At 35.6% G+C, this 12,576-nt stretch overlaps 1 protein-coding gene across 5 annotated transcripts in view; it reads left to right on the top strand.

Moving 5' to 3' along the window:
• The window catches only part of col14a1a (collagen, type XIV, alpha 1a), a 139,340-nt gene that overhangs the window by 56,674 nt on the left and 70,090 nt on the right, over positions 1 to 12,576 (top strand). For all 5 annotated transcript variants that reach the window (XM_079895467.1, XM_079895471.1, XM_079895469.1 and 2 more), the window contains 4 exons: positions 486 to 621; positions 2,849 to 2,971; positions 5,693 to 5,842; positions 10,298 to 10,414. In XM_079895467.1, the coding sequence (XP_079751593.1) occupies positions 486 to 621; positions 2,849 to 2,971; positions 5,693 to 5,842; positions 10,298 to 10,414 (526 nt within the window). The remainder of the gene's footprint in view (positions 1 to 485; positions 622 to 2,848; positions 2,972 to 5,692; positions 5,843 to 10,297; positions 10,415 to 12,576) is intronic.

Below are 12,576 nucleotides of genomic sequence, written 5' to 3' on the forward strand. Positions count from 1 at the left end.
AAATATTTTAAAATGTAATTTATTTATGTGTTGGCAAAGCAAAAAATTTTGCAGCCAATACTTCAGTCTTCAGTGTCACATGTTCCTTCAGAAAAGTTGTTATAGACAAACTCGAATAATTTAGTTAAACCTTGCTGAAATTTCTTTAAAAAAACAACAACTTTTGAACATTAGTGTATGTTGCATAAAATACTTTAATAAAAAGAAAAAAACTTTCTGAGGTATACTTACTTTTACAACACTGTACATACACACATTTGTTTTGATACTGTATGATGATGGGGCATCCCACTGAATTCTATTGTATATACTTACCCTCTTACTAAACATTCACCATTTCTGCATGATACTTTTGTACATTTTCTTCCATATGAAGCTGATTTCCACACAGAGACTTCAAGGACATTTGGCCCTACCAGGGACAGCAAAATGCATCAACACACACACCATGCTTGTCTGGTATTGAATATTCTGCTCTCCTCCAGGTGTTAGTCTCGGGAAACAGAAGAAGCGTGATCCTGCAACCTCTCCTCTCAGACACAAGGTACAAGATCACAGTGACCCCTATTTATGCAGACGAGGAGTCCACTGCACTATCAAAGTCCTCTTCCGGCAAAACATGTGAGTGTGAGCGAACAAATGCAGCTGGAGTTATAGTAAATGAAATACATTATGGGCATCTCTCATTGCATATTACGTTGGCATGATTACATGGAACCGATTTTGAGTTTGAGCTCCCTTTGCTTTATTTTAGAAATCATAAAATTAACACTTCAATAACACACAGCCGTAATTTCAAATATTAAAAATGTACACAATTCACACTTGCTAAATGTTTGGCAATGTTCTTATGCAGCATTAGAATTATTTAGTGTCTAGTTTATGCATAACGGTCTGTGTTCAATTCCCAGGTTGGAATAAATAAATTTTTTATCCTGTTTTAATAAATCAGGTGAAAATACAAGACTGTGCCAGTTAATGTATTAACAGGAGCGTGATCTCAATTGGTTCCATGTTAGTTCTAGATTTCGGTGAGTTAATTAATTTGACCTCAAAGCAGTGATAGACTTGCCATTTCCTGAGGCAGATTCACTTTTAATCTAACTAATCACTTGTTAAAAAATACCTGCTTTTTTCCTTTTTTTAAGTTCAGTGAACCTAAATGAAGCCCCCGTGTTATTTTTTTTGTTCTCATGGGATGTTTTATGACTCTAAAGAGGGGTCTGGAACCTTTCCTCTCACTTCAATTTGAAATCTGCATTATATTAACTCATGCTAATTTCCTGTTTGTCTTATAAACCATGTACCTGCTGTTTTTATGCACTATATATGAGCTAAAAATAGATCCTCTTACACCACAGCTCTCAGATACAGTTTATCATCACTGCATTTTGAAGTTAGATGGTCAGTCTTGCAGTCTTGTGAAACACATTCTTTTGGAGATTGAATAGTATTGATTTTATCCATTAATAAGCATAAGAAGTATTATCCATTCCAGCCCTGGTCTTCCCACACTAATGAACTGATCAAATCAGCTCGCTGTACTCTGATGGGATTGATTTTCTACAGCTTTCTCCCAGTAATCATCTTCAAATTAGAGCCCATTCTCTGATTAGAGATGCTAATGTCACCTCATGTTGAACTTGAGATCAGTGTCCGCTAGTTGCCTTGGAAAACCTTTGCACTTGTTTCTGATTGAGTTTGAGGTTGAATTAATTATCAGTGGGGTGATATTCTCTGAGGAGTAGTAATTATGTGAAAACAGACTTTTTTATGAGAATGCGGGGAATTCAGGGTTGAACCAATACATTGATTTATTTATTTATCCTACCGTTTAAAAGTTTAGAATAAAAAAAAAAAAAAAAAAAACTAATGCAAGGATGCATTACATTGATCAAAACTGACTTTTACACTGTTACAAATAATTTCAAATAAATGCTGTTCTTTTGAACTTTCTATTCATCAAAGAGTCCTGTTTCCACAAAAATATTACTCCCATTTTAAAATATTTTAAAATAGAAAATAGTTATTTTTACTGTATTTTTGATCAAATAAATGCAGCCTTAGTGAGCATAAGAGACTTTTTAAAAACATAAATAAAACCTTTACCAAACCCAAACTGTTTAACAGTAGTGTAAAGGCCAAATTCATTGAAATTTAATATATTTGTTTTAGTTCTGGTGAAGATTTATACACTAAAATTGATTGAAATATAATATATAACATTTTCAGTGGTAGTTAAAAAAAATGAATTCAATATAATTATATGTGTATAATATATGCAAAAGCCTCTAAGTGCCATCTGAAATTTTCTTTTAGAATGATATTTTTTTATCAAGCTTGTATATTTAAGTTCAGCAATTTCACTTAAATGGCAATTAAAATAACCTATTAATTGTCATTTAAGTGAAATTACTGAACTTAAATATACAAGCTTGATAAAAATTATCATTCTAAAAGAAAATTTCAGATGGCACTTAGAGGCTTTTGCATCTGAACTCTTCATATACATATACATATATAGATATATATATATATATGTGTATATATATATATGTATATATATATATATATATATATATATATATATATATATATATATATATATACGGTATATGTATATATATATATATATATATATGTATATATATATATGTATATATATATATATATATATATATGTATATATATATATGTATGTATGTATAAACATTTTTATGATACAGTTTGTTGTACCATTTAAATCATATGTGCTAGATTAATATGAAGTTCAGTTGACATTACCAGTAATTGACATTAAATGACCACATTGCAAAAGCTAATCATCTTCTGTCTTCTGATTGGTTAGTGCCACTTTCTGGTCCCAGTAACCTCAGGGTGTCTGATGAATGGTACAATCGCTTCCGCATCAGCTGGGATGGTCCTCAGTTCCCCACTATGGGTTACAGGGTCATCTACCAGCCTATCTCTGGTATGTATGCGCACACACACACACACACACACACACACACACACACACACACACACACACACACACACACACACACACACAGACACACACACACACACACACACACACAAAGTGCTACATAATTCAGTATTAAATTCCAGACATACAGAAGGTTTGAAAATAACTTTAGCAAAAATGTCTTGAGACTTTCTAAACATATATAGGACAGTAGGATGAATTATTAGCAGCTTGTTGTGAGCAGTTTGAAAGGGCATTGGTAGGTGGAGATACTGACTCCACGTCTGCTGTTCTGAAAATGACCATTCTTCCATCTGCAGTCTGAGATTCAACTATAAACAGAAGCTGTAATGTAGCCGCAGCACTCCAGAGGGAACAAAAAATATCACTCTACTCTGTTTTCCACTGAAGTCCAGCCTAATAAACTCCTTTATTCCATTATATTATCTTAAACTCCCATCTGCGGTGGAGAGTAATGGCTTCTCCACCTACATTCAATGCCCTTTCAAACTGCTCCTAACAGCTGCTAATAATTCATCCCACCACTGGTCATTTCTACTGTCCAGAGCTCATTTTCCGTGTGTCTTTGTGTGTGTGTTGTTAAAGGGGAGGGTTTGCTTGTTCTCATTTTGTTTCACATTTAGTTTTCCCTGTTTCTTTGTGATGGTTATAGTGTAATGCTATGATTGTAATTTTTTGTCTGTGAGATCCATCCATTCTGGAGGCATCACATCATTGGGATGTTTAGTTTGTGACGGCCAGAAAACATCACTTTATCTTTGAAGTGTTTTTTAAAGGGGTCATGAACTGCATTTCTTTTTTACATTTTATAATGAGGTCCACTTATAATGTTATCAAGATTTTTACATAAACATACGAATTTAGAAGTAATTTAGAAGCTATTTCCTACCCTGTTTTTGACCCTGTTTTTCGAACACTCCATTTTGATGGACGTGCCACGTTCAAGACTTGGAAGTAAACGCCCACTTCTACGATTGGGTAGTTTTCCATATTAAAATGATTTTCAACTTACCCGCCATTACACGTTTGGATTTTTTTTTTAAACTTCCGATATTTAAAAATATATCATTACATAGTTGAAACATTTGTCAACAATGTGAAACATTTATGTGAATTACATATGCTATTTATGCCATATGGTTAATTACATAAGTCTTGGTTCTGGAAAATATAGTTTAAGTACTTGGAGTTACCACAGTTATAATTGACAAAGGATGAATCACAGGGTTTTCTGTAAATGTTTTTTTTTTGGATGGATGTACTGATCGTTTGTCACACTGTCATACTTATAGGCTATTCATAGTTCATCCATTCAGGATTACAGCGAATGGCTTAGATCAAAACAATAACAAAAGCAGCGTTCTCTACGTGCTTTTTTCCATATTTGATAATCCAACACATTAACCTCATAAATGCCGAAGCAAAGGAAAGAACTATCACAACTATTGAGTTTGACTGTGGCGCTACAGTATAAATATTCAGTACATATCAAATGATCTCTGTCAGACAAATCAATAGTGACACATGGTAAAAACAATGTTGCTCACACTTGTGTGTTGCGACATTACTGTTTGATCCAATTTAGTTGGATACAGCATGCACACTGCCCACCAACCTCGATGTTGTCTGGCTTGGTTTAAAGGGCAAAACGGGAGCCTTCAGTGATAAGGATGTCCCCAAGGAAAGGTAATTCGCTAAATTCCTTTCCACCTGAGTCATCCACCCATAGCCCTCCTCACTCAGCCCCTCTACATTCTAATAACTCGAAGCTGAATGGACCACGTGGGCAGAGTATGGATGGACATATCAGTGTGCAGGTCTGGGGAAATGAAAATGCTCATCAGAGCTGCACACTTATGACTTCGCAGATATCGTTCATCTAAACGACCTTCCGCAGTCTTGCACTTTGAGCCAGACCAGTTTAAACTCAGTCTGGCTGTGGCACGAGTCATAAGTTTCATTAGCTCATCTTATTCAGCGTTTGCTGTGTCGAGCAGGAAACAGATCTATTAATTAGAACCGTTTCTACAGACACCACGTCTATTATAACTGAATCGCTGATGAGCAATGTGTCGTTGATTTCCATGGAAGAAACCGCTGAGCGGGCTTCCGTCGGCAGGCGTTAAGAAACGCGGGCATGGAGGAACACAGTGCTTGAATTGCCTTCTAGCCTTTCTTCACAAACTGCCATCTTCACACAGCGCTCAAACAATCGGCTTCCTGAAGACAAAATAGCTGATGACGTGCTCTCAGGTGCCCTTTTTATATGCTGTGGCGCAACTTGCGAAGTCATCGCACTACATCGGCCATTTTATGCTGTGTTTGCACACGTGCCTCAGACACTGGTTTTCGTGAGGGTGCGTCCGCATAGAAGTTCCCTCAAAAGAGAGCAATTCTTCAAAGTTTCGATTAATTTTGTGTTTCACAGAAGAAAGTCAGTCATACATGAGCAACATAAAAATGACTAAATGCTGATAGATTTTTATTTTGGGGCAAAATAACCATTTAACAAATGACCTATCTTGTGTTTTTCATTTAGATTTGGAATTCTTAATTATGACAAAAGCAAACGTTACTATTGTATAGCTGAATTACTTGACTAATATTATAAGTGTACTTCCAGGAAAAAAGGCAAAAAATATGTGTTTTTTTCTGTAAGTTGACTCAGATTGTTTTCATCTCTTGTCTGCGCTCTGTGCGCAGTGTCAGGTCGGGCTCTAGAGACTTTTGTAGGGGATGATGTAAACACCATGCTGATCCTCAATCTGTTGAGTGACACGGAGTACAGCGTTCAGGTCATCGCCTCCTACACCACCGGATCCAGCCAACCCCTCACCACCAAGGGCAAAACACGTGAGTCTTTATAATCTATCCCAACAGCCCACCATTATTTTGCTGCACCATCACATCAGATTCATAGTAATTTGCCACCTCTGTGATCGTCCTTGCTAAGAAGTTTTTTTTCTCTATTATAATATGCAACAGCAATAATATGGCTATGTAAGCAGACTAGCAAGAACCATCCCTTTTGTCTGTAAATGAAACCTGAAGGCGTTCTTTGATAGGCAGCCAGCTACACATATATCAACATTCAGACAGACAGCTTCAGTAATGACAGTCCTTTGCATATAAATTTGATATCGCCAGGTACATCACAAAGTAATACCTGTTTTAGCGATTCTCATCAAAAACCAAACAGATTATGTTTTCTCGAGGAGTGCTGAGGCCATCCATCAGAACACTGTGGTGTCAACATCCCACTATCAGTCACCACTGTCTTGTTTCAGTCTAGTCAGATAAACAGACAAAATGCTTACAACACCTGCGTTTGTGAGGCCGCTATCACAGAAAAACATTTGTAAGATCATAATATATAAGGCAGGTTATATAAAATATCTTTCACCAGGGTTCATCCTGTTACTTCCACTATTAAGGGTGTAAACATTACTGAGACATTTTATGCAAGTTAAAGTATGAGTGTTAGTTTATTTAACTTAAAGCTGCAGTCCTTAACTTTTTTTTAAGTGAAGTTGATAATTCCGCGAATAACTGCAATTGCAGATTTCGAACAGAGATGGCGACAAAGAGGAAAAACTACGGACTGCAGCTTTAACTTTGTTTATTTTATTTAATAAGATTATGCCAAATTAGATTGTTTAATTAAGAATAATTTTTTTATGTTTTAATTTTCCTATTAAAGTTACTTTGATGCACACATGTTTCAAAGCAACTAATTAAATCACAATTTTCTCAATATCCTGACTTTAAGAACATTTTTTTGTTTGATACGTATATATGATATATATTTATGTGTGTATATGTATATGCATATGTGTGAGACTATACATATATATATATATATATATATATATATATATTAGGGGTGTGCAAAGCAGCCGGTATTTGTATCTGTATTTGTATTTGTTGAGGGGGGAAAAGTATTTGTATTTGTATTTGTATTCGAGTAAAATTCAAAATAGGTGTAAAAATCCATTTGTTTTGCTTTACACTTCTAATTTACGTTACAGTGTAAGTATTCTTTAATTATATCCATTATAATAATTATGGATATGCAATATTGGTTGATGTTTTTCCATAAATCCAGCAATGAACATGTAACTAGGAACGTCATTGAAAAGAAAATAACATAACAGCCATTACCAACAACTCTGTCAACAGCCTATTGTCTAAATTACCGAGCTAACAGAGCTACTAGTGTTGTCACGGTACCAAAATTTCAGTATTCGGTACCAATACCAGTGAAAATCCACGTTTCTCGGTACCAATTTCGGTACCAAAGCTTAATTTAGATTAAATTTACATAATATTAAAGTGTATATCACGGTTACAAAGATGGAAACTGTAGTATTAAAAACACTTTACAATAATTTTCAATTAGTTAGATAACATTAGATAAAATGACCTAACAATAAACAATAGTTATATACTGTCACAATTATTCTCCTTGGGGTTAATTTAAAAATACATTTTTAAATCGCTTCTATTATAAGCGCGCTTGCCGCGCGCCTACATTTGAAATCTGCACGCGCAAAAAACGCGCTATGTGAACGACCCCTTATGGCAACGTGACATTAGCCTAATCCAAAATATTTCCGTGTCATTTCCTCCTTTCTTATCAACAAGTGGATTTACAGCCGGAGGAAACGCAGCTTTTGGATATAAACTTTTTCTTGTTCCCGAATACAAATATTTTTTTAAGTATTTGTTCGAAATAAGTATTCGTAAAAAACACATTATTTGTGCCTTTCCGAATACCGTATTCGGGTTCGGCTCCACCCCTAATATAGTATATATATATACTGTATCAAACTGCTATAGAATAGTGCTGAATGTGAACAAAACACATGAACAAGGAAAAAAAGTATATATTATGTAGAAAATCTTATAATAAATGTTAGTCAAGTGGTAGTAGTAGTAGTCAAAATGAAGAAGTCATGCTTTTAGCATGAACTATTATTCCATTCACACTCCATGGCTTTCTAAGGAACATCCCATATTATCTCACCCTACATGATGATATCTGCATACCCCCTGCTCTATGGGGTCCATCAATTTTTCATACGTTTTCTGTTTGACCTTTGAATAATTGAATGCACAATAATGGATTTCCACCTCCTTGAATTAGTACTATCAGCCAGAGGCCCTTTTTGCATGTATATAGTTCATTAAAATAGTTTATATAAGAAGGAAATCTTGTCACATGCATTATTCAAAACCTTAAACAAATTTCAACCACTGTGCGCCATATGTTTTGTGCACAGTCTCCATTTTAATCTGAAATCTCCCAGTCACAAATGCGACTGACATGATGTTCTGTTGTGTAGCATGAATTTCAATAGGCAGCTTGATTGCATAAGTAGTTCCTTTTTAGGATATGGCTCTCATATCAAAGCTTAAAGGAGGACAATGTTTCACCACATGGACTTTTTCCAGTACAAACTGAATTTGGGTTTACAACAACTTTTGGCATGTAAAATGCGTGGGACTCAGTCTGTTGTGACATGGCCACAATTGTGTTTGTGCAACAAAAGTACAAGCTCCAAAGATGAGTATTGTTCTGTGTGACTAATGTGGACCATGTGCTGTGGCTTGGGCTTGTGTTTTAAGGGTATGCTGACCAAAAATGTGATAATTCCAAAATAAGCCTATTTTTCTGCTTTCAAATGAGTTTTCTTTCACACAGCACATTCTGTGTGGTTTGCACAAAGAGAAAGAGAAAAATAAAGAAAGGCATGCTTAATGCCATTTGTGGCTTTTAAGTGGAGAGCATATTTGTTAAAATACTGTTTAAATCTCTCACTTTCATCTCAGATGTGTTTTTCTAGCCATTAGTTTTGCCTGAATTGCAGTATTTAAAGAGTATCGCACAGAAATCTGAGTCGCTCAGAAATGGGCTGCTGGTTTCAAGAGAAGTTAAGCCTACAGGTTTTACCTCATAACCTGCATCACAAAGGAGCCTGCTGACTACCCTATGGCTCATTAGCATTACTGTAATACATGTGCTTCTTTTCATTTTACAACATGAGACTACATTAGAGAAAAAATGCTCACGCTTCCCTCTCACTAAAGTCCAACTCGTACATTTCAAAGCATTCATACAGGTTTAGTACACTACTTTTCAAAAGTTAGGGGTCTGTAATGTTTTTTTTTTATGTATTGGAAGAATGCATTTATTTGATCGAAAAATATAGTACAAATTATGCCATTATTCCAGTCTTCAGTGTCACATGATCCTTACGAAATCATTCTAATATGCTGATTTAGTGCTAAATAAACATTCTTATTATCATCAGTGTTGAAAACAGTTGTGCTGCTTAATATTTTTTGTGGAAACTGTGATGCACTTTTTCAGAATTCCTGATGAATAGAAAATTCAAAAGAACGTCTTGGTTACCCTATTGTAATCTCCCGTTCCCTGATGGAGAGAACGAGACATTGTGTCTACGTACTGAAAGTAGTGATTGCACTTGGGAGTCCTAAAGACCTCCGATACTTTGAGAAAAGCCAATGAGAATTTGCAAGTGGAATTTGCATGCATTTCTCAGTGTGGGTACGGCCCAAACACGTGAGGCAGAGATTGTGGCCATCCGCTGAAATGCACCGTCAACACCAGATTCAACATCTTCCTACTTGTAGAGGTGAATCGCCATCTCCTTTTATACCCGTATGTCCAGGGGAGAGGTGCATGCAAATTCCACTAGCCAATTCTCATTGGCCTCTTCTCAAACTATCAGAGGTGTTTGGGGCTTTCAAGTGCAACCCCTAATGTCAGGACATTGACGCAACGTCGAAGTGACTAACAGATAGGGAACAGCAATTACTTAACAGAAATCTTTAGTAACGTTATAAATGTATTTACAATCAACTTTGATTCATTTAATAAATCCTTACTGAATATAATTTCTCTCTTTCAAAAAAAAGAAAAGAAAAAGAACTTTTTTTTTTTTTTGGAACACAAAGGAAGACTTTTTTTGTCCATACAATGAAAGTCAATGGGGCCCAAAACAACATGGGATGCTATTAACTTTCATTGTATGGACAGCCCCCCCCCCCCCCCCCCAATAAAACACAATAACTTGATTTTTTTAAATATCTTAAACAGTTTTGCTTCTCCACTAAATTCATTTTATAAAGGGAATATATATGTTTATTAGAAAACAGAATAAAGATATTAACTTAAAATTGGATTTTTGACAGTGTATATCATTGCTGTATTTTATTTAAATATGTGTGTGCTTTATTGCAATATTTTCAAGCAAAATGTCTGTTTTCTTGTTCCTCTTGCAGTGTTCTTGGGGGTGAACAATCTCAGCACAAAACAGGTGCTCAGTACCAGCATGTGTGCCCAGTGGCAACCTCACCACCATGCCTCTGTCTACAGAGTCGTCATTGAGTCACTGCTTAGTGAGTAACACACACACACACCTCAAACACGTGACAATATAACACATATTGACATACATTTTCGTTTTGTTAAATTTCAGTTTCATGGGATATTATGGCTCATTTCTGCACAGGCCTCTGAGCCTTTGGGCTGTTCAACAAAACTTTTTTTGTATGCATATTGCTCTACTGGCATGTGATATGCTTTCGATTTAAAACAGCAGAGACAAAAGCCCATTTCCCATTATTGCTTTTCTTATTCCTGCCTGATACTGCCTCACCGGCTCAGCTTATCTCGCAATCCTGGAGATCTTCTGTTCTACTTCCAGCGTGTGACTGCTCAGATGGCTACCAGCTCAGTAGTGCTATTAAAACCAGATCCTATTGGGGTGTGTATATATGTGTGTGTGTTTAGTATTTGAATGACAATCATTGCAGCAGAGTTCTCAATGAAACACACAGAACTATAGAAGTGATTTAACTAAATATACTTTTTGGATTTTTTTTTGACTGCTGTAAATCCTGACAGATTTAATTCTCAAATATTAACCGGGTTGATAATGACTTTCAGATCATAAAAATACTTAATAATAATGACATTTCTGATGTTCAAACTCTTTTCAGATGCTTTTCTGTCCTTGTAATCTCACTCCAATTAATAATATAATTAACAATAACCATTTTTTTGGTTTGCTTTCTCAAATGCTTACTTTTTTTCAGCATGGACACATTAAATAGACCTGAAGTGACAGTAAAGACATTTATAATACACAAATTTCTGTTTCAAATAAATGCTGTTCTTCGAACTTTAGTCATCAAAGAATAATGAAAAAAAGATTACACTAAAATATTAAGCTGTATAATTGTATAATATAATATAATATAATATTTTTTTTTTCTTTATATTTCTGAATGGAGAAAAAAATTACCTTGAAGAATTACAGATACAACCCATTACCCTGTAGTCATGGTTAACTATGCCTACACAAATATATCAAAACTACTGCTGAAGTGTGGTATGAATATGTGTATATTTCTGCAGTACTAAGATTCCCATTGCCTTCTTCTCGTCAAATAATGTCCAAACTTTGGTAACCAGTAGGAACAGCGGATTCATTATTTGCCATCTTGCTCGTAGTGGGAATTTTACTGTGGAATTTCAGCCAGACATATGAATCTTTGGTGCCGGGCACTCGTGGTGTAGTAAAGCATTCCTGCTTGCAAATGCAGGGAAGAGAGGAACTGTCCTGCTTGTGCCAGAGATGTGACTGGACTGAGAAGTGCAGTCTGTTGAAACAAACGCTTAAAGGAGGATAGATGTTTACTGAGCCGAGCAGCAGCGCTTTCCAGCTACTTTTCCATAGAGCGGGAATCTAATAGGCGAATGTCACATCCCATTGTTTGATCAGCTCAGCAATCAAAGCATGTTGGAGCAAGGGAATATTGTTGAAGTTATTATCACAGTTTTACAGTCCATATTATCATTGGAAAATGCAAAGAAAATACTTTAATAAATCTCAATGTTTTGTATAATGCGCTCCAGAGCCATTTTTTCTCAAGATCATGGTCTAAATGAGGGAATGCTTTGGGAAATATCTTATTAAAGAAAACCTTTTTGCTGGTTTTTTTTCTCATTTAATAGTGGTATAATACTGCTTCTGCACAGCCCAGCCATTTTTATTCCCCATGGACACAGCTGTTTAATGGCAGACAAATTAAGATGTATGAACCAAGTCGAGTTGCTGGATATTAATGTCTGCCATCAGGAACAAAACAAAGAGATCAATGGAAAACCAGAAAGAAAAAGAGTAAAGAAAGAAAAGAAGGTGAAAAGAATGGAAATATTGGGTTCTTTCATTCTGCTCATTTCTTTCTGCACTCAAGTTGCTTATCACGGTGCACCCATTTCCCTGCAGTCTTCAGCCTCTGGTTAAAACGATTAAAGATCTTTCCATTGAACTCCATGGGCTGAATACAAGGTTACCGTTCCTGAGCTCTATAGCAGCACTGGCCATTTTCTCAGCTTCGGAAAATAATTACAGCTATGAAAATGAAAAATAGCAGTTCTGCTACCTTTTACCCTGGGATCTGAGAATCTGATTTCTTAAAACATGATTTACTCATAGTTCCTTTCATTTAAACGCCCAATCTGTGAGCAACAACACATGCCTGTTAAAAATAAC

Source organism: Squalius cephalus (assembly GCF_949319135.1).
Source record: "Squalius cephalus genome assembly, chromosome: 15".
In the NCBI taxonomy this organism is placed as follows: domain Eukaryota; kingdom Metazoa; phylum Chordata; class Actinopteri; order Cypriniformes; family Leuciscidae; genus Squalius; species Squalius cephalus.